At 42.0% G+C, this 22,131-nt stretch overlaps 1 protein-coding gene across 1 annotated transcript in view; it reads left to right on the forward strand.

Annotated features, from left to right (window-relative positions):
- Positions 1-20,908, forward strand: part of CNTN4 (contactin 4) — a 959,269-nt gene extending 938,361 nt beyond the window's left edge. The window contains exons 18-26 of the mRNA XM_060022925.1: positions 1,196-1,345; positions 3,172-3,242; positions 4,300-4,534; positions 6,494-6,606; positions 7,176-7,362; positions 7,791-7,903; positions 15,295-15,463; positions 17,852-17,939; positions 20,799-20,908. Coding sequence (XP_059878908.1) covers positions 1,196-1,345; positions 3,172-3,242; positions 4,300-4,534; positions 6,494-6,606; positions 7,176-7,362; positions 7,791-7,903; positions 15,295-15,463; positions 17,852-17,939; positions 20,799-20,841 — 1,169 coding nt within the window. The 3' untranslated portion in view covers positions 20,842-20,908. The remainder of the gene's footprint in view (positions 1-1,195; positions 1,346-3,171; positions 3,243-4,299; positions 4,535-6,493; positions 6,607-7,175; positions 7,363-7,790; positions 7,904-15,294; positions 15,464-17,851; positions 17,940-20,798) is intronic.
- Positions 20,909-22,131: the final 1,223 nt, after the last annotated feature.

The following is a 22,131-nucleotide window of genomic DNA, read 5'->3' on the forward strand; positions in this document are numbered from 1 at the left end:
TTAAAAAAAAATAAATTGCTGAATAAATACAATGAAGGACAGGAGTGGGATGAAGATGCTGATTCTCATGACGATAATAATGATGGTTTACAAAAGAAAACAGCTGGAATTGGTTAAGCCCTTCCTATGTGCCCTATGTTCTGCTAAGTGCTTTTCTTGAGTGTTCTCAACTGCACTGTGAATAGATATTGTTATTAGCCTTATTTTATGGTGAGGAAACCAAGGCATGGAAAGGGGAAGCAACTTGCCCAAGGTCGTTTGGCTACTGAGTGTGGAGTTAGGGCTAGAATCCAGGTTGTCTGACTCCAGAACCCACTTTCTTCAACTTTGGAGGGAAGGACTCTAAAAGTGTGGCCCCAAGGAGGCTAGAAGCCGCTGAAGCCTAGTCACAGGGGCCTCAGCTTTGTCACAGGGGACGTCCCTCTGAGTCTCCTGGGCCCATTGGGAAATCTTCATAGCAATTAATTCAAAACCCAAAAGGTTGTGCAGTGAGCATAGAAGCCAAGTCCAGAGCTCCATGGCTTGTGGCATCAAGCAGGGGGCCCTGTCCTCTGTGAAGGGAGGCCTTCCCCAAATCCTGCTGGATGAACACTATCAAATTCTGCCTCTCTGACTCTTTTTCTATTCTTCATGGGCCATTCCGTTTATGTTTACAGATTCTTTCTTTTGGTATGCTAACACAGTTCATTAACAGTAGTTGTGTGGATTTATACCATTATTACTCCATTGTTATCATAAGTTACAGAGCTTGAGCCATGCAGTCAGACAAAGGTGCAAATCCAGTATGACCTTGGGCGAGTCACTTGACCTTTATGTGGTACGTTTTCCTCATCTATAAAAATGAAGAGAAAAATTTCACCTTACTCATAGGATAGTTGGAGGGATTAAACAATATGCCCAGCCCGATACAGTAAATGCTGAAAAACAGGTGAGGTGAGAACAATAGTGATTATGGTCAAGTAGCTTTGGGCTCTGAAGACTGTCTTTTGTGATGTCATCTGCTGGTGTGTGATTTGAGTTTATTAGTCTGGCACAGAGAGGTCTGGGATGACCTCCCTGCAAGGGCTGTTTGTGCAGCTCCCCTCAGATCTGCAGCAATGCCCCGAACACAGTAATGGTGATGATGATGGATAGAAGTTCCCATCTTCCTAACATGGAATCCTATGAAACATGGTCACCTTTTGATGTCTTTCAGTCCCAGAACTCATTGATGGGAAGACATTCACAGCAACTGTGGTGGGTTTGAACCCTTGGGTCGAATATGAATTCCGCACAGTTGCAGCCAACGTGATTGGGATTGGGGAGCCCAGTCAGCCCTCTGAGAAGCGGAGGACAGAAGAGGCCCGTGAGTAGCACCAAGGATGCAGGAGCTCCTGTTCCTTAGGGAAAGGCTTTGAATCTCCCTGCTCTTCAGCCCTAACGAGGCTCTGTGCTAGCCCACCCTTCCCTGAGTGACTGTGATCATCAGAAATGAGACCAATAGATGCTCAGCTTTACCATCAGGGAGTTTCATTATTTTGTTGGTGTTTTTGTTTTTATTTTTATATATTAACTTTTATTGAAGTATAGTTGATGCACAATGTTATATAAGTTATAGGTGTATAATATGGTGATTCACAACTTTTGAAGGTTATACTCCATTCATAGTTATTATAAAATATTGGCTATATTCCCCTGTGATATGTCCTTGCAGCTTATTTTGTACATAATAGTTTGTACCTCTTACTCCCCTACCCCTACACTGCGCCTCCTCCCTTCCCTCTCCCCACTGGTAACCACTAGCTTGTTCTCTCTCTCTGTGAGTCCCAGCAGTGAGTTTCAATCCAGAGTTATGTTCTCACTCTTCCTTGGGTTCCCTGGTACAGGGCAAGACACTCTGCTTCGTTCTCTCAAACACCACGTCTTTCTTCACTGGTTCCTTTGTCACCAAGACTCTCCTACCAGGATTATTATTTTTTCAAATGCACACCCACACTTCAAATGAAATCAACTCACAGAAATGTCAAGTGGCAAAGAATAAGTTCTTCAGAAATGTTCAGTAAATCTTCTTAGGGTATAAACCCTTCCCAAAAGCTAAGATTAGGACCATCCTAGTAATTCACGCAAGCCCAGTCGGCAGTTTTATAGGAGCTTCTGTGTACGCAGCTTGGGTGAGCACGGTGAGAGAACAACATGAATTCACCTGCATCCCTTGTATTTGTCTCACATAGAGTGGGAGGCCTAGTGTGGGTGTGTGTGAAGGTCCCAGCTGCGATGAGGCCAAATGTTTATTGAAGGAAGAGGAAGGCCCCAGAGCAAATGGAAACTCTGACCCTACTCTTGGACACAAATCCATCTGGCTGTATTTCGTTGGCTTTATCCAAGGGGACATTCCCAGTCACCAAATCTATACCCCAGCCGGACATTTTTAGATTCTGTCTGGAGTCTTTCATTTACAGGATGATACTATAGCTAACCCCATGCTTCCTTTTCCCCTCCAAAATCGTAATTTAATGAATTCCTCTCAGCAATCCTGAGGGGGAAGCTAGCATAATTTGCCCTCCTTTACAGAGGAAACTGGGAGTCAAAGAGGTTAAGCACGGTGAGCCAGGGGTCAACCTCTGTCCACCACTTCCTTCAACACCCAGCTCAAAACTCACCTTCCTCTGAGAAGCCGTTAGCCCGGCCTGCGCTTCAGACGGCCTCCGCACTCCTCCGTTCTGTCTGTGCCGCATGTTGTTGGTTGTCGACATCGCTCTGGAATCGTCCTGCATGTGCTCCCCCCCCTCCAACTAGATTGTGAGCTCTGCACAGGCAGAGTGTGTATCATCACTTCTTTGTGTACCGCCACGTGGCTCATAAACGCCTACCCAAGCCTTAGAACCAGAACCTCAGTCCTTTCCTCATCCCCCTGAACTTTGGCCTCTAGGGGTGGAGCTGAATCATTATTCAGTCACGTCAGATAACAGGTGTGCCTCTTGTTGAATGGGAAAGAGGTAACTCATAGCAGTTTCCTGGGTATGTTTCACTTCCGCGAGCTGATGCTTCGGGACCCTCGACCATACAATTTCTGATCTCAGAGCTGTGTGCATCCGAGGATCTGTTTAAACTGAGTCACCTCAGCCCGGCAACCTTGCTGGCCCTCTTGGCCTTTGCCACCTGACATGACTTGTTTTTTTGTCTCCTGAACAGTCCCCGAAGTCACCCCAGCTAACGTCAGTGGAGGCGGAGGCAGCAAATCTGAACTGGTTATAACCTGGGAGGTAAATGAATCGCAGAACGAAAGGAACATACATTAGCCTAGGCTATTTTATCATTTTACTCTGTGTTAAACGTATATGGGAAGTCGCCTTCTCTGTTTTTAACAGCCAAAATCCGTTTGAGTGCAAACACTCGCTCTCGCCTGAATGGCTAGCAGGAAAAGATGGCGCTTCCCCGTCAGTTGTGGAGTCAAGTTTTAATTCAGTTGGTCACAGGAAAAACAATCATGAAAGGGAAGAGAACGTAAGAAAAAATGTATATATGTATAATATGCACATTAAAGAAGGCTGGTTTAGAGAAAACCAGTTTTTCTTTTTTTCCTGAATTACTGCAAGGCCAATTGATTTAAAACATCTGCCCACAATAGACTCCGTGTACCAGCACAATTTCCTAAGATTGGCTTTGCTGCAGGAGCCCTCTTGTGTAAAGTGTTTTTTCACCCACGTAGAGGTGTGTTAGTCGCCACTTTATTAAAAATTGATTTTGAGACAGGAGGTCAGAGTTTCAGAAAGAGTCCACAATGATTTTGAAGGATTCTAGGCAACAGCCGCGGAAGTTCCAATCTGTCATTTAACCAGAGCCCCAGCAGTGAGAGAAACCACTCACCCCTTCCAGCCCAGCACTTCCGGGCTGAGAGGGAAGATCTTGCCTGAGCCAGGATGGTCCTCACTTCTTTGGTGAGAGCTCTTTCAATGAGTGTCCGTGTGACCCTGGAGGAAGGATCCTACTAGATGGTACATGTTGGGAATGTTGCTTTTTAGATCAACTGTCCAGTGTCTTCCACAGTCATTTCCTACAGTTTCAGAGCTGGGTCTCCCCCATCAGGAAGCCAGGCTCTCCACTGCAGGTTTTCACTGATTTTTTTTGAACCCTGCTTCAATCCCCCCTGAATATCTCTGGTAGACTGATGGCAAATCCCAAATTGAAGACTCTCGACAAAGCCCCCAATAAGATAGCATGAACACAGGGGCGTGTATGGGGGTGGGGAGTGGAATAAAACAATGTAGCATCTGCATCAAAGTACTGCAGCCTCTGAAGACTGCCTCCCTTTCTTCCCAGACGGTCCCTGAGGAATTACAGAACGGCAGAGGCTTTGGTTACGTGGTGGCCTTCCGGCCTTATGGCAAAATGATCTGGATGCTGACCGTGCTGGCCTCCGCGGACGCCTCCAGATACGTGTTCAGGAATGAGAGCGTGCATCCCTTCTCTCCCTTCGAGGTTAAAGTGGGCGTCTTCAACAATAAAGGAGAAGGCCCTTTCAGTCCCACCACGGTGGTATATTCTGCAGAAGAAGGTATGATGTTGCTTCAATTCTGAGATGTTGACTTTAGGACGTACAATCAATTTAGCACTCTACCCATAAACTGAAGGCATATCCTGAGTCAAGAAAAGCGTACTATGAAAAATACGATTCATTATCTACCACCAGTCCCTTAGAAAGATAGCAGCTCCACGGTGTATAAAAACAAATGCTTATCCTTTAGTAATTCCACTGCTAAGGACCAGAATCTCAGGTACCATATAAGATCTTCATGTCTGTGTATTTATCACATTACTTTCAACAGAATTCTATTTTATTTTATGCCTTTAAGTGAATGCCAAAATATAACTTGTATTTCCTCTCAAGATGATTTTTTTCCTAAATCACATTGTACTCAAAAATTATTCTGTTATTAAAGAATAGAGTAAGTCACAGAGCAGTGTGATTGCTCTCATGGTCATCTCTGGTGTTATCATGTTTAGGGGTTCTCACTCATTTTCACTGCCTCTGTGCCATCCCTGCTCTCAGAATACCTCTCCTAATGGCCTTCATCTCCATCGGAGCTTGCCTTCATTGTTTCAAAGGTGATGTTCGGAATGAGACCATATTAAAAGTTGAGTCACTGACTTGGGAGTAAGTGAAGATGCAATAAATTCTTCCATCCAATTAAAAAAGTCAGCCCCTTAGACTCAGTGGTCCTCCATGATCTAGCCCCCACCTCTCTTTTCTGCCTCAACTCCTGCCCCTCTTCCCTGCATACTTCATGTTCCAACCATAGCCAAAGGACTTGCAATTCTCCAAACAAGCTTGAGCCCCTAGTATATGCTTCACCTTCTCTTAAAGTTCCCTGCTTTGCCCACCTTGTGACCTCATGGTCATCCTTCAAAACTCAACTCAAACAGCCAATGTCTTCTCTCATTTTCCCAGGCCCACGGAGTGAGGTGCTTCTCTTTTTCCTTGTGTCTTAACATTGCTCTGTTATAATTCTCATCTCAATGTATTATGAATTTTGAATTTTAGTTTTATGTGTTTCTTGAGGGCCGGCTATTTATTTCTTACCTCTGTGTCGCCAGTGTCGAAACGTGTATGACACACAGACCCCTAATAGATACTGAATGAATTAACACATAAATAGAATCACACATTGTTATAAATAGACAAAACCTTAGGGGTCTCCATGTATACCACTTTCTGGAACAGAATGTGCATTCCAGAGGGAACACACAAGTTGACTGTAAACGTACTAGATGAACCTTTAAAATTATTTAATACTTACATATTGATTTGAGTTGCATCAGAAAAAAATACAGCTATCAAATCAAAACCAGGATTTCATTTGTGTTATAACTCACAAAATGCCTGAGTTGTTCATTAAGAAAGACCACTGAAAGGAAAATCTTTACATAAAAGTGGTACACAGCTCTGGCAAAAATCTGGCAAAAAGAACTGAAATGTAGGAGACAGACTGGGTCCAGACTCTCCTTTGCAGCTGAGGAGGTTGAGGCCCAGAAAGCATAAATGACTTGTACAGCCAAGCTCGTAAGACGTGCAGCTGTCTGTGCAGAACTGAACCGTCACCCGGCCCTCCTGAAACTTAGTCAAGTCAGTTGATTCTCCTTTTTTCTGTCTAATTTTCGTAACCAGTGACTACGACTCTCACCTAGGACAAATGCTAATTAAGAAGGATGTGTGTTAAATAAGTTCCTGGCTATGAAACGTGGTACTTATACTTAAGTGTCCTGGGTTACTTCCCTTCCACCTACCCCTTAATGTAGAAGCCAAAGACTGAAAAAGTCTCTTCACCACCATCTCCATCACCATCCTCTCCCAGCTGTTAATAATGATGGTTTCTCTGTAAAATGAGGGTTTGGATCATAATCACTAAGGACTATTCTATAATCATTGATTTTTTGCCCATATGATGCCTTTGCATCTAGAAGCCTATTCTGATGCAGCTGATAGAGTCATAACTTTTTCCATACTTATCTGCAGAACCCACCAAAGCACCAGCCAACATCTTTGCCAGAAGTCTTTCTGCAACAGATGTTGAAGTCTTCTGGGCCTCCCCCATGGAAAAGAATAGAGGTCGGATACAAGGGTATGAGGTAAGCAAGAGACAGGTGCCTTGGTTCTGGGAAAGGGTCCCTACCCCTCAATGAGAACTTTCTAGACACCCTCTGTTGGGAAAATAGACCTAAAGTTCCATTTAGAGGCATTTGTTTTAGAGAATCGTTGTTTCTAAAGGAGTGTGAATGGAAGCCCTGAGCATTCCACTGTGAGATTATCCGTTTCCATGGTACTCTCCAGAGAGCTCTGTCTAAATACATGCAGGTCTAAGCATGTATAAGATGGTTGGCAAAATGAGCTTTGACTTCTGATACACCGAGGATCACTTGGGCTCAAAACAAGGTGGGGAAAAAGGGATAAGTACCCAACCATGACTGTGCCAGTTTACCATCTCACTCTGAAGCTAAGAACAAAAAGGGGGCCTTTGTAATTATCGATGATTTCTCAGCATGCACAAAGCTCTTGGTTCTGAAAGCTCTGCTTACGACTTGCTGTATAGAAAATTAACTCTGTCATAAGAATCTTGTATTAAAAAAAAATCACCTGATGACGTTGGAGATATCCCCAACAGGTATGACATCCAAGGTCTTCCTTTTTATTTTCTCAGGTAAAATACTGGAGACATGACGACAAAGAAGAAAATGCTCGAAAAATACGAACAATAGGAAATCAGACGTCAACAAAAATCACCAACTTAAAAGGCAGCGCTCTGTATCATTTAGCTGTCAAGGCATATAATTCTGCAGGGACAGGCCCCTCCAGTGCGACGGTCAACGTGACAACCAGAAAGCCACGTAAGAACATTCTTGCTCAGAAATATTTTAGAGATTCATCAAACATATTCCAAGTTCATTCCCATCCCCACCTCCCAGTGATCATTTGCATACTAATTGGTATCATTATGGAAATTCAGATTTACCTTAGCATTTTAACTGAACCTTTCCGAATACCATGCAAAATTCATTGCTCCGGAGGACGGAAAGATCAATGTTTTCTCCTCACTGGGAAGGGCCACTTCTTTTAGCTATAAATGTTAGGCGACCAACTGAATCTTTTTCCATTTGCAATGCTGTATCTCGTCAGATTTTAGTGACCTTGAAGACACATATTAGTGCAATAGCCCGTTAAATTGCCTCCACTCTCGAATTCTAGGAAGGAGATATTCCTCAGAATCCATTGAGACTTAATAATCTGTGACTTCGTATATCTTAAATTTTTACAGCGCCAAGTCAGCCCCCCGGAAACATCATATGGAATTCATCGGACTCCAAAATTATCCTGAATTGGGATCAAGTGAAGGCCCTGGATAATGAGTCGGAAGTAAAAGGATACAAAGTGGGTAATTTCTTTTTGCAGAGGCACCTACTCCTGCTGTTAGGGGGGACAGACTGTTCTCATGAATCTTAAGAACCCTGTCTTCGGGGCTTTCCTGGTGGCGCAGTGGTTGAGAGTCCGCCTGCCAATGCAGGGGACACGGGTTCGTTCCCCAGTGCGGGAAGATCCCACATGCCGCGGAGCGGCTGGGCCCGTGAGCCATGGCCACTGAGCCTGTGCGTCCGGAGCCTGTGCTCCACAGCGGGAAAGGCCACAGCAGTGAGAGGCCTACGTACCGCAAAAAAAAAAAAGAACCCTGTCCTCTCTCTCCCTGACAGCGCTCTGGCAGCCTCTTTCTCCCAAACACCGAAGTGGTCTGGTCTGAGTTTTGTCAACAGCCCATGACAGCTGGTCAGGATTTAGAGAATCGTCTATACTTCGGGCTCAGGCAGAGACAATCAGAAATAGTTAAAGACCTTGTGGTTGGGTCTCCAAAAAATCATGAAGAACCACATTTTAAACATTTCTACTGTCAGTTTTGTTCTGTGCTTGTCTTGATGGTATTTTTAATCAACAGTAGTAACTTCTCCCTATTACTAATGGTTAATCTTTTTTGTTCATGTTCCTATTGTTAGGGGTATGTACACACACACACACACACACACACACACACACACACGTACATATACATACATATACACAAGGATTTTTTAGGACATTCGTTTGCCTGATCCCATAAATGCTAGCCTGACTTTAAAGAACTAGAAAAGAAAATGGATGTAGCCCTGGTGCCACAATTAAAGGGCATTTTAGGTATCTTGTTTTGTTTTACTTTTAAACAACCTTTGAGGCAATGCAGGCCAAACAAAACTAGTCTGCAGGATGCATCAAGCCTGCAGGCTGCTGTCTGGTGAAATTTTTGGATGCAGCTGTTGAGAGTAGCATAATGACAGTGCTGTCAGTCATTCGTTACAGTTAGTAAAGCCAGGGCTGGAATTGGGAGTTGACATAGTTGGCCATAGAGCCTTAGGTGATGTGATTAGAGAGGGATTCAGAAACCCTCGCTGCTATGGGCTATTTTTCCTTCATCCATGTGGCACAGTGATTTGTATTCTGCCAGCAGAGAAACATTCCCTAAGAACTAATCTTCAGACCTTTCACTGGATCCCTTTGTAAAAGCAAACTTTCTGCAAGGGTCTTACAGAATAGAGCAAAAACGACCACATTTTGGTGCTCTAGTCATTATGTGACTTTAGGTAAATCATGTAACCTTTCTGGGACTGCACTTCTCTTTTATTAAAGGGGAAATCTTCCAGTATCTTCATTTTCCCCTGAGCCTTTGCATCTCTATTCCGTCTCCCTGGGACTGCCACCTCTTACATCTGCATCCTTAATCAGCCACTCATCTTTCGGGTCTAAGATGAGAAGCCTTCCCTGATGGCCAGAGCTCTCGCTATTTGTCAGATTTTTTTAAAGTACTTTCCATCCTCTCGGGTAATTGTAATTGGCTGATGGCTTATTGTGAATCCCCAGACTGTGGGCCTCACGAGCACAGTGCCTGAATGGTCCCCATGATTTCTCAAGCCAAAGATGCATTCACTGTGGTGGTATTAAAGGGAGCCCTCATTTCTTGAACTCCTGAATCATTAGTCTCTTAGACACAATGGGAAAGAGTTCATCTTATCAGTTTTATGTAAGACGAGAGAGATGTGGGGTTTGGTAGGCTGGAAGATGAGAGAGGAGAGCGTAGGCTCAAAGAAAGCAAAGAAAGAAGGCAAAAGTGAAGACAGACCTTGCAACTTTGGGGTCTGACCCAGGCTAACACTGCCGGGACTGAACACAGCACGAGAGAGATGCAGATGTGATCTGGGACGAATTAATTTAACCAAACCAAGGAGGAGAGTGAAAAAACAAACAAACAACAAAAAAAAACGGGAGCGAGAAAGTCTTCCTCCCTGCTTCCAGTGTCGCCCAGTAGAACAGAGAGAGAAAACACAACAAAAATTCAGAAAGCTTTAGGAGTCCCTGTGGAGGGGCACAAGTTCCATGAGTGAACCTCTTACTAGATTTTAAGCTCATGTTGAAGCTGGTGCTGAAATAAATTTGAAAGGCAGGGAGCTGCCTAAAGTACTTCAGGGAACCAAGCAAAATGTTAGTCGGGCAAGAAATCCTGAAGATCATTCAGCCAAAGCCCTTCCTTTCGCAGATGTGAAAACCGAAGGCCATTGAGTAAAGTGACTTGGAGTGCCCTCAGCTTTCACAGGGCAGGGATCTGTATGCAAGCTGAATTTTACTTCAGTGAACTGGGTCTAAAAGACTATAGGCATTTTTAGAAGAAAACTTGGAAAATGAGTATTATTTAGTTGCTACTTCTTTGTCTTCCTGCCCCCTCTCAGAAACTCTCATATGAGCTTGTCTTGGTAGCACTTTTCCAAGGAGGTCCTTCTTATATATATATTTTTAAATTCAACAGACACTCTTGCAGACATTTAGAAGATTCCCCTGAGCAGCACAGAATCGGGCAGGTGTGGTGGAATCAAGCAGTATAAGACCAACACGGCAGTATTCAGCTCCCAGAAAAGAACTGGGGCTTCACGGAGGATTGGGGAAACTTTTTATTTCTATAGAGCTAGAATAAAACATTGGAACAAATTACAGCTGGAGAGCATGGAACCTTTTCAGATGTGAGCAGCAGATCGGGTGATATAGGCTAATTTGGTATGGGGGGGATCCAAAACGTATTTATTTAATATATTCGTCACAAGGGCTCAACCACAGACTTAATTAAAAAAAAAAAGAAAGAAAGAAAAAGAAAAGAAACAAAAAGGACACCACAGCTCAAGATAGAGTCCTATCCAGAAATCAAGGAAAGAACAGACTATCTCAGGAAAAAAATAAAAAGACAACACAGCAAGAGCCATGGATTTAGGCTTTTTTCCCCCCCCAAATATGGTTTTTCATGTTGGAGCTAAACTATATCTATGAAAAATAGAGTGGCACCTCCGAGTTGGGAATTTCATGCCTTAGGAAGCGTCACTCATGGCTGGGTATGAAGTGTGTAAAATGCTGCAGAAACCACATGTGCTGACAGTAGAGGAAAGAGGATTAACAAGGTTAGACCAGGTGGTAGTAAAGGGCCCTTTGTGACTTTTGATTTCCAGTTCGACTCAATTCCTTCCCTGCCCTTTAGGGCTGGGACAGGAGGAGCCAGACTCCCTACACATCCTCATTTAGATCCCAAGGAATCTCACTGTAACTGGTTACAGATATTGAAATGCTACATATCCAATGTTAATGTTCAGGGATATATATAGTTCCGTAAAAATCATACATCTGTGTGTATGTGTGTGTATTTTTGGTTTTCTACCTAAATTGTTGACATTCGTGGGATTTCTGCTTGCATAAATAGTCTCAAAAAGAAGTTGACTTTAGAAAGTTTAAGGTGCAAAATATTCTTTCAGCACAAAGTGTCAAGCTACTTTATGACACTTGAGCTAAAAAGAGAGCGTCTGGTTTCAGTATCACAAACTAAACTGTCTACAGAGCCAGGCAGGTTATGTAAAGGGATTCAGCTAGCTTAATCCTTTCAATAAATACTGTCAGTATACGTGCCAAGCACTGTTTTAATTCTTAATTTTGTAATAACCCATGAAGTAGGTGCAGTTATTAGCCCCAGTTTTATAGGTGAAGAACTCATGGCATAGAGTTTAGTAACTTGCCTACTTCACATAGCTAGTATTTTTTTCACTGATTTATTGAGATATAGTTGACATATAACATTGTGTAAGTTTAAGGTATACCGTGTGTTGATTTGATACATTTATATATTGCAAAAAGATCACCACCATAGCATTTACTAATGCCTCCATCCCATCACATAGTTACCATTCCTTGTTTGTGGTGAGAACATTTTAGATCTACTTTCTTAGCAACATTCAAGTATATGGTACAGTGTTGTTAACACAGCTAGTATATTGAAGACCTGTGCTCTGAACACAGGCAGTATGGATCCAGAGTCCCACCTTTTAACCACTCAGCTATTCTGCCTGCCATCAGTAAACAGACAGATCAAGTGGTAATAAAGTAGTACCAAGAGAAATAACTCAGAGTGAGGAGAATAAACAGTGCCATGGGATAGATAGGAGAGACATTATTTTAAATAAAGCACAGGGAAAGGCTCTATCAAGAGGTGACATTTCGATTGGGCCATGAAAAAAGGAGAGAATAAGATAGGCAGCTCTCTGAGAGTGTTCCAAGCATAGTGAACAGGATATGCAAAGGTCCTGAGGTAGATACATGCCAATGTGACACAATAGGAAGTGCTGGAGAGTGTGATAAGCTACAGAGCTTGTGATGGTCCAGGATAGGCAGCAGCTTCTCAGCTCCAGCCAATTATTGCCAGACAGGAATGTAGACCAGTGTGGCCATATCTTCCAGTTTTTAGTAGAACCCAAAACTTTATCATGTATAGTTTCTTGGTTTGTACATGTTGACATCTAACTCAAAAAAAAAAAAAAAAAATGTAAACCCACTAAGGGACCAATAGTTAAAATATGCAGGCCAAATGTTACCCATGGGCCACGAGCTTTCTATGATCTAACCCCCCTTGTTTTGCATTCATGAAGACAGAGACCAGAGAGGGGAAGCAAGTTGCCCACAGTGGTGGCCAAGCTGGTCTCAGTTACGAATATAGGCTGTGAACCCAGACTGCCTGGGTTTGAATGCTGGATCCCCCACTTACTGGCCATGAGACCCTGGGCACATTGCTAAACATCTCCAGGTCTCAGATTTCTCATCTTTAAAATCAGAATAATAACAGTGCCTACCTCAAGGGGTAATCTATATTAGCACATAGAATATAAAGTGTTCAAACACATAGTAAGCATTCAATAACGTTTGATTCTATCATCAGGATTCCCACAAATTCACTCTTCCTCTGTGTCTTCCACTCTGGATTATAGGAAATGCAAGCATAGCCTTTAAGTCAATCAGCTGAACCAAGTGTGTAGTGTAAATAAAGGTTTTACCGGCCTTTATTTAGGTGCCACTGCGGTCCCCATCATTAGAAGACTGATAAGCAATGCTGATAAAAGGGCAGTTTTTTCCTGGAAGTCTTCCTTTTGGATTTACAGCTGAAACGAGTTGAATCTTCTGTGCTCTGGCTGAGCTGAATCAAAGAAGCAATTTAGTCCTCAAAGCCAGGTGTGCCCTTGCATCCCATCAGCCAGCTCATGTTCCTGAAGGGCCGTGATGAGATGCTGTGACAGTCCTGAATGCGCCTCAGGATTTATTTGAGCCTGATCAGTAGTGAGGGGATGCTGAGTTTGATACAACTGATGCTCTGAGAAGGAAGGGGGACACTTATGAATCTTTCCACCTCAAGGAAATTGTGTTTTCCACCTTGGATTAGAGAGAAATAAATAAAGGTGATGAAATGCCGGGAAACAAATGGGATCTAAACCGTTTTAAGGGACTTTTATGAATTTCACTTGTGTTTGACTTTTTTTTGCAGTGGAAGGGTGGGTGACCCTATGTCTCTGACCTCAGCCAATCAGAATTTACAGTGGGTCTTAGGGAAAGAGGAGCCAGTCCTGTGGTTCTCAAAGTGTGGTCTCTGGAGCAGAGGCAATGGTGTTACCTGGGAACTTGTTAGAGATGCAGATTTTTCAAGTTCCGCCTGAAACCCACTAAATCAGAAACTCTGGGGTGGAGCCCAGTGTTCTGTGTTTTAATAAGCCCTCCAGGCAACTCTGATGCAGGCTCGGGTTGGAGAACGCTGGTCTCATTCACGATTCACTGAATGAACATCCCCTGAAGATCTTTCTTAACCATGTGTCACGGCCTGGACCCTTCTGCTATGGAGCCTGACTCAGGAGGGCTGGGGCGAGGCTGGAGAAGGATTTCTCAGCCTCCCCACTGGTGCCACTTTGAGCTGGATAATTCTCTGTTGCGGGGCCTGTCCTCTGCATTATAGGAGGACCCACCCACCCGTTGTGACAACAGAAAATGTCTGCAGACATTGCCAGATGCCCCAGGGAACAAAACTGGTCCTCCCCCCTCCCACCCCTGTTGAGAACCAGTGGCCTGCAGCTTCAGTATTTTTTACAAGCTCGCCAGGTGCTTCTAACACACAGCCAGGACCAGAACCATTCATGTTACCCAACCCTATTTTTTTTTTTTTTTTATTGTCAAGAGAAATGATGGGTTATGGTGATTTAAGAGTACAGGCTTAGGAGCCCTCATCTTACCACTCACCAGCTCTGTGACATCTCTGGGCCTCAGTTTCCTCATCTGCAGAAAAGAATAACCGTGCCTGTCCTGTCAGGTTGTTGTGGCAGTTAAATATGGTCATGTCAATAGGGTGCCTGGCTCATTGTAAACATCAGAAAGTATTTGTGGGACAGTTCTTGTCACGATTATCATATCCAGAAAGGCAGGTGCACCTCTCTGGGCCTTTATCTTTTGTTCCTGGTGGGAATTGTTGGTGACCACAGTAGGCAATGCCAGGTGGTGAGTGTATTTTCAAGAGAGCTAGTTGCCTATCTCTTCACATGAACTACCAGCCTAGTCTCTGACCCAGAGGAAACCAAGAAGGGGAACAAAGAGTGGCACTGTTGAAGCTACATGAGTGGCACTGTTGAAGCTACAGACACTTCTAGAGTGAGAGTAATTGCCCCATAACATCCCCTCTTTTCTGTGTAGCTGAAAAAGCAGTCCAGTGTCCTCTGGTGGTTATAGCACTTGTCTTTCAGAGATGCTCTCCCTGTTCTGAAATGTCCTCTTTCCAAAGGATTAATAATAATGATAACTTTTGGCCTGATTTTTACACCTTACTTTTTGCTTCTAACCTTTGCCGTGTATGTTTGTACCTTTTGTTCCTTTTAAGGCTTCATAGATACTGTTTCTTACATGCTTCCTTTGAGCCCTTCATTTTATTCAGTCCTGTGCAATTGTAAAGACTTCCCAGAAAAGTGGGCGTTATTGTCCCCGTTTTACAGATGTGGGCAGTGAGGCTCAGAGCGGGAAAGTAAGTGGACCACGGTCACACAGCAGCCAAGTCTGTCCTCATGCCAAAGACCCTCATGCGTAACTGAGCTCTGTACATCCACCTTCTCCATGTGTGTTAACTGACCTTCCAGAGGCTACATGAGGCCACACAGCACGTCGTTAGACTCATGCTAGCCCCGCTGCCATGCTGCACAACGCCTTAAACTCTTTCCTCATAATGAAATCAGTGGTGGCTGCAGACATGCCCCTCGCTATTAAATGAGGCTTCCAAATGCAAGTGGGCAGCCTGACAACCTCGGCGTCCCTGCGTTTCACTGGTGCCCAGAGGTGAAAGTGAAGGAATGCTCCATCCTTGGGGCCTTTGTGAGGACAGCAGGTGATACCTGTTCTTTCCATATTGGCAGGTCTTGTACAGATGGAGCAGACAAAGCAGCACATCTGTCATTGAAACAAATGAAACATCAGTGGAGCTTTCTTTGCCTTTTGATGAAGATTATATAATAGAAATTAAACCATTCAGTGATGGAGGAGATGGCAGCAGCAGTGAACAGATTCGAATTCCAAAGATATCAAGTAAGAATGTCTTTTTTTGCCTCCCTTCTCCCTGTCTGCCCTATCTCCTAAGCTTCCCAGTGAGTCAGGGCTAGGGTGAAATTAAGCCCGGAAAAAAAAAAAAAAAAAAAGCTAAAATAAAAATGGACGATACCATCCCCCTTCCTCAGACCACTGGTATTTGCTGACCTCAGGTAGTTTTGTGCAGAAGACAGTTTGACTAGTGTTGACTGATTTAATCAGCTGGCTATCAAAGATCAGGTTAAAGCAGCCCCAAATCAGTCACCCAGGCTTTTCCATGTGGACCCATGTAGTTTGCATCTACAATAACCCCAAAATTACAGATTAGAAAGTTAAAAGCGTGACTCAGGCAGAACAAGCAAAGCGTTCTTCAAAATGCTCTGGAAACGTGTCCGTAGTGACACAATATAATGTCTTTGGCCGAAAATATTTTGAACTTGACACTGTTTATTTTGAACATGCGTATGTAACATATGTACATAAACGCACATGTCTACAGATAGTCAAGATTATCTTTGTTTACAAAGACTGTTGAAGAGTGTGTTCTTTTTTAAGCCAAATACATTCAACTTAGTTTTCAAATACTATGTTTGCAAATATCTCAGCAGCATATTATTTTTGGGGGGTTTTTTTGTATGATTTTATTTATTTGAAATTAAAAGAAAAAAAACAGAACAGGCAAATCCATAGAGGCAGATTAGTGGCTGGTAGTGACTGGCCAGCGGTGTGAATTGTGGCTTTACGGGTACTGGGTCTCCATTCGGATGATGAGAAAGTTCTGGAACTAGCTTACAGTCCCGGTTGTACAGCATTGGAGTGAACTTAATGTCACTGAATTGTACACTTTAAAATGGTAACTTTTACGTCATGTGTATTTTACCACAATAATAAAAAGTATAAGATTGCCATTAGGTATCTAAGTATAGATTTTCATTGGCCTTTGGATTTAACAGTCTAGAGATAAGGGGTTCAGTGAAGGCTGGAGATATGAACTTTCAAGCCATCAGTGGAGATACGATATTTTAAATCATGGGCAACCCTCACTACAGAGTTCTGAGCTTCAGCCCCTTTGCCAAGTGTCCATCATAGTAGTTTTCAGATGAGGAAAGGGTCTAGTATTCTTGCTGATATCAAGTTTTAGTAAAGCATCCACTAAGACTTTTTAATTACATCTATAAAATTTGGATGCCTCAAATCAGAAAACAAAATGTTTAATGGTCCTTTCACCCTTCTTCTGAATAAGCACTTGTTAATGTTAATGGACATAGAACAGGACTTCAGGTGGGAAACCAAGGCTGCCCCAAGACATGCTCTGAATTCAGGAGTGATTTACCAGTTTCCAGATGAGGTTTATACTTACTGCACCTTTTTTGCATACAAACACTAAAGGCATTTTTGTCTTTTAAAACACTGGGGAGAATTGGTTTCTACATATCAGAAGAGGACTCTAGCTTCTGTTGGAAGGAACCAGATTTATGGTGAGATGTGGAAATTATCTCCAGGCCAAAAAAACACAAGATGAGAATTTGTTTTGGGATTAATTTATCTCACTTTCTTTAAATCTGACTTCATACTTGCTTATCATTGCAAGGATTATTTTTTTTTAAGACTGACTGATGATTCTTGGTTTAATTCATTACAAAAACATTTTAAGCAAGTTTATTGGTAAAATTATTAGATGATAAGGATGTAACTGTGAGCAAAACATGATCTCTTTCTCAAGAGGTTTTCCATTTTGTTGGTCAGAGATCTTACGATCTTGATAAAACCTCAAATGACAGTTGGTAACTTCTTACTGTGAAAAAATGTAAGATGTATAAGAAAAAGTTTTAAAAGGATTGAGATTATCTTGTTGGGCAAAGAAAAAAAAAAAAAAAGAGGTATGTTTAGACAGACATGAGTTGGAATCCCAATTCAGTTATTTACTAACTGGGTAATCTTAGACTTATCTTACTTCTCTGGGCCCCCATTTCCTTAGGTGTTAAATGGTGTGATAACCATACACCCTGAGGTCTTCAGGGTTTTTATAGGAATTAAATGTCATGTGGCTCTGTGCCCGGCATTAAGCTTGAATTCGGAAGGGAACGTCAATGTTTATTTTGCTGCATCATGGAGATCATAGTATTTATCAGTAATGTTACCAGTCATATTGAAGTTTCTTCTCATGTTAGAGGGGGACACCCTCCTTTTACAGATGCTTAAACAGAGATCCAGAGATGTCCCCCACCTGCTCCCAGGTTCATAGCTAGGGGGTCATAGAACTGAGACTAAAAAAGTCAACAAGAGATGGTCACTTCCAGTAGACTTCAGACAGTTCTTTGGTTTCCAAAAGCCCTGGGGCCCCGCCTCCCTTTGTTGCCGAGGTGAGTAAATTTCTTCTCTCTCCAGATGCCTATGCAAGAGGAGCGGGGCCGTCCACTTCCAACGCATGCACGCTGTCGGCCATCAGTACGATCATGATCTCCCTCACAGCCAGGTCCAGTTTATGACAACAGTTCTCTAAAGGACTTGCTGTTTATAATATAAGCAACATTTAGCTAGTTGTTTTGAAGACACCCAGTACTAAGTAATATTGTTGTTCAAGTACATCTTATTACTGGAAAAAAAAATGTTTTTTGCTTCTTTAGGAATGGCATTCTACAGTACTTCCTCAAAGCAAATCTAGCTTTGTCTGAAGTTTCTTTGGAAACTCTGCAATGCACTGAAGACATCTGTAATATGATGTTACCAAAGCAGTTTACATATGTCCTTATATGCATATTTTTATTATATATTTAGTGTTTTATAGAATTTTTTAAAGTTAACATGAAATGTAGATATTATTTTTTTTTCCTCTGCTGTAAAATGCTATGGGCAACACAATCATATGGTTATTATTTGAAAATAGTTCCTTTAAAGACAGAGTTGGAAACTCACCTTGGTAAATACATTGCAGATTTCTTGTACAGTTTTATAAGGGTCTAGTGGCAGAACAGCTGAAGACTTGGTCTGTAACTCAAGGCTGCTGTATGGAAATGACTCTTGGGATGACTAATGTACTGAATCAAGTCGTTTTGCCACGTACAATATGCTTTCCAGCCCTGTTGTGAATTCTGTTGTTCAACACAACCTGAGATGGTTTCAGGAATGGCTGCAATCTCAAAACCTAAACTAACTTGCCCAAGAGGCACCTTGTGCAATATTCCCATCCCTGAATTTAGCATCCTACGGTAAGACTTTCTTTTCCCTCAACTCAGTTAACATTGTCTTTGTAGCAGTAGCATTATCTTAGACATGACATTGAAAGTTAAATATCCTGTAGTAACATAGATGAAAAGTTAATAGAGTCAACCATGTCTTTCAAAGGATAAAAGATAATTTTACTATCTTTAAATGTATCTGTCTTGAATGTACATTTAACAACAAAAAGGGTAATTCTCTGTTGATAAATTCGTAACTTCTTTACAAAATTTCTTATAGATAATATGTGTATCTCTTTAATAATAGAGCCCTTCTTTTGAATCAAAGTTATGTATGGAGTCTGGCAGATTTCTCCTATTTCAGCACCTAGCTGCCACAAAGAATTTTTTTCATGACTCTATAAAAGATCTTTAGTACAATGGTGTGGTATCTCAATGAGTCTCCTGTTTTGCAATAGGTAGCCTCATTGCTTTACAAGTTTCATCTTCTATGTCTTAAAATCACACATTGGAAAATGACAATATCAACAAAACTGTATTCTTATGAAAAGAACTATTTGTAATAATGGGGGAGGTTTTGTAAGCTGACACTAGTGGAACAGTGCATATAAAAGGCAATGAAATTTTCTATAAAAATTTTCACATGTAGACACGCTGCCACCTTTTCTTCTTTCTCAGAGAGCTCAAATTTGCCTGTAATTTGTCATTTTTCCTTAACTTTTCAACCTTCCAGCTATATTTATCCAGTAAAGTCATAATCAGGATTCCACTTGTGTAAAAGCTAGGGTGGTAACTGGAAAAAAAATATTGTCAGTATTTCAAGCTGTGTTCCTTTCTTAGTTTGATATGGTTACTTCTATGTTAAAATAAAACAAAATTTTAAATCACATGCAAAAAAAATCAACAAAATAATAAAATGAATGAAAAAAAAAAAAGATACCCCAGGTAGTTCCCAACCCCAGTGTAAATATTTACCAGTGATCTAGCATATGTAATCTCTTTTTAAAGGTATTGTTAATAAATATTCTGTCATTTATAAAGATACTTGTCTTTTGGGAGCATTTTTCCTGCCTGCCTGTCAGGGAATTTGTTAGCTCACCCTTGTGCTAGTTATAATTTAAGATCATAGAGGGACTCAGAAGTCTCTGGTCACGATCCAAAGCTAGTTGACCCAGAGCTCTTCCTTTGGAATTGACAACCCTGAAAACATCATTGCAAATCCTCTTTGGAGGTAGAGAGGGACAAACATCCACAAATAAATGTCCTGAAGATCGAACTTGAATAGATCCTCTGCATTAGCTAAGTCTTTTCTGTATTTAATCTAAGGCTATCTGTTGTTTTAAGGTTTCCCCAACCCCGCTGCTAAAAGGATAGAATGTAAACTTGAGGCCCTTCTTAATGTAATAACAGCTTAACTCTGTACCCGGCCACACAGAGTCCTCACTGGCCCCTGAACACTGCTCGCTTTTGGTCTCACCTCTGTGCCTTTTGGGCATCTGGTTGCCCCTTCCTGAAATACCCCCCACTGTTCTTTGTCACCTGAATCCCCACTGTCCTAGGGTAGGCTCCTCTGTGAAGCCTTCCCACACTCCAGTCCTTGGTGACATCCTTCCTCTGAATGAGCTGTAAGCCCTGTCGATACCCCTCATTTAGTAATTAATCAGGTACTACTTTTGGAAATCTCTTGTACTGTTATCTTGCATTTTAACTTAACTCCTGTATTGTTACTTAATTTTCCTTGTATGTATGCCTTGTCTTCCCAACTAGATTGTAAGCTCCTTGAGGGCAGGGACTTTGGTCTTATCTTCCATGTACTCTCCATAGTGCCTAGCACAGTGCCTTGCAATAAATAATCATTGTTTAATTGATCGAAAGGGTCTTTGAAGTAGCATTTTGCATCAGTTGCCTACCTGTGTGCCCTAGTGAACCAATCAGAGGAGACTGTGTCACTATTTTGCAAGGTGGCAGAAAGTGTCAGAAGGCCTGGCTTCTGACTTGATGCCTTGAAAAAGTCCTTTAATCTCTCAGCTTCATCATCTGATACATGAGGCCCTGGATTAGCTGAGTCTGACCGAGCTCAAGATGTTTTTTAAAAGTGCCCCGTGGACACCTTCACCCAAACGTGTCTGATTTGTTGGTTTCCATGGTTGTTGCAGGTTAGGCTCACTGGTTGCAAGCCACAGAAGCAACTCTGGATAACCTGAGTGAACAAAAAGGAATGATCCTGGTCAGATAACATGAGCCAAGGAGACACTGAATGCCTAAGCCTTGGCGAGAATAAGAAGCAGGCCACTCCGAGGATCAAGCCTGCAGGAACTTTGCAAAGTCTTTTGGGGGAGCTATTGTGGGGATGAATTGGCTCTGTTTCTGATTTTGATGCCACTCTGTTCAGTATCCAAATTCCTAGAAGAGGCTGATCAATCCAATTGGTGTCATACCGCCTGAGCACCTCGATCGTGCACTCAAGGGAGAGAGAGTTTGTTAAAGGAAAATTGAGATGATGTTTCTAGAAGATGGGATAATAAATGCTAAGAAGGTCTAAGCAGCACACTCGCTATGCTTAGCCCTCCAGGCAGGATTCCCCAGCCCCTAGTACCAGTTAGAATGGGCAGGGGGGATGTATTACTGCTTGGGAGTTTTGCACAGCGACTCTGAAGGAGAAGCACTAGAAAAGTGCCCATTTGCTTTGCTTATTTAATCTTTCCCAGCACTTCCTCTGATGCTCATTTTGTGTGTGAATAGTCCACCTGTGATTTAACTGTATAAAAGGAGATTCTATTTTGCCAGATAAGTGGATTCTCTCAGCATTCCTGAGTTTTTATAAAGCCCACAGACCCTGTGTACGAAACAGCTTCTTTCCACGGGAGCAGAAGACATGGGTGATAAACTTCATCTTCAGGTGAGCTTGGAATTCTTCCAGCCTGAGGTGGGAGCTGCCATAAGCTTTTATCTTAAAATAATGATTTTGAGTTATTCCTACCGTCAAATTTTTGGTTATTTACATCTGGGAAGCAGCCTTCTATCCTGATGAGCCTTTTCCCAGTCTCTCCCACCACCCGTACCTTACTGCAGATATGCTGCAGGAATGCTGAATTCTAAAAAGTACATAAATAGTACATAATTAGCTACTAAAATGTCATGTAATTTTTAAAGTATTTTAATGTAATCAACCACCAGATGATTTTTGCACACCATATCGGATTATCAATGCTACTGTTCACCTCCATTAACACAGATAATCAAGAATTGGCTGTATTTTCTTTTTTTTCATTTTTATTTTATATTGGAGTATAGTTGATTAACAATGATGTGTTAGTTACAGGTGTACAGCAGGGTGATTCAGTTATACCCATACATGTATCCATTCTTTTTAAAATTCTTTTCCCATTTATGTTGTTACAGAATATTGAGCTGAGTTTCCTGTGCTAAACAGTAGGTCCTTGTCAGTTATCTATTTTATTTTATTATTTTTTTATTCAAACAGAAAGT

This window comes from Delphinus delphis, chromosome 10 (assembly GCF_949987515.2).
Source record: "Delphinus delphis chromosome 10, mDelDel1.2, whole genome shotgun sequence".
NCBI classification, from domain to species: Eukaryota; Metazoa; Chordata; class Mammalia; order Artiodactyla; family Delphinidae; genus Delphinus; species Delphinus delphis.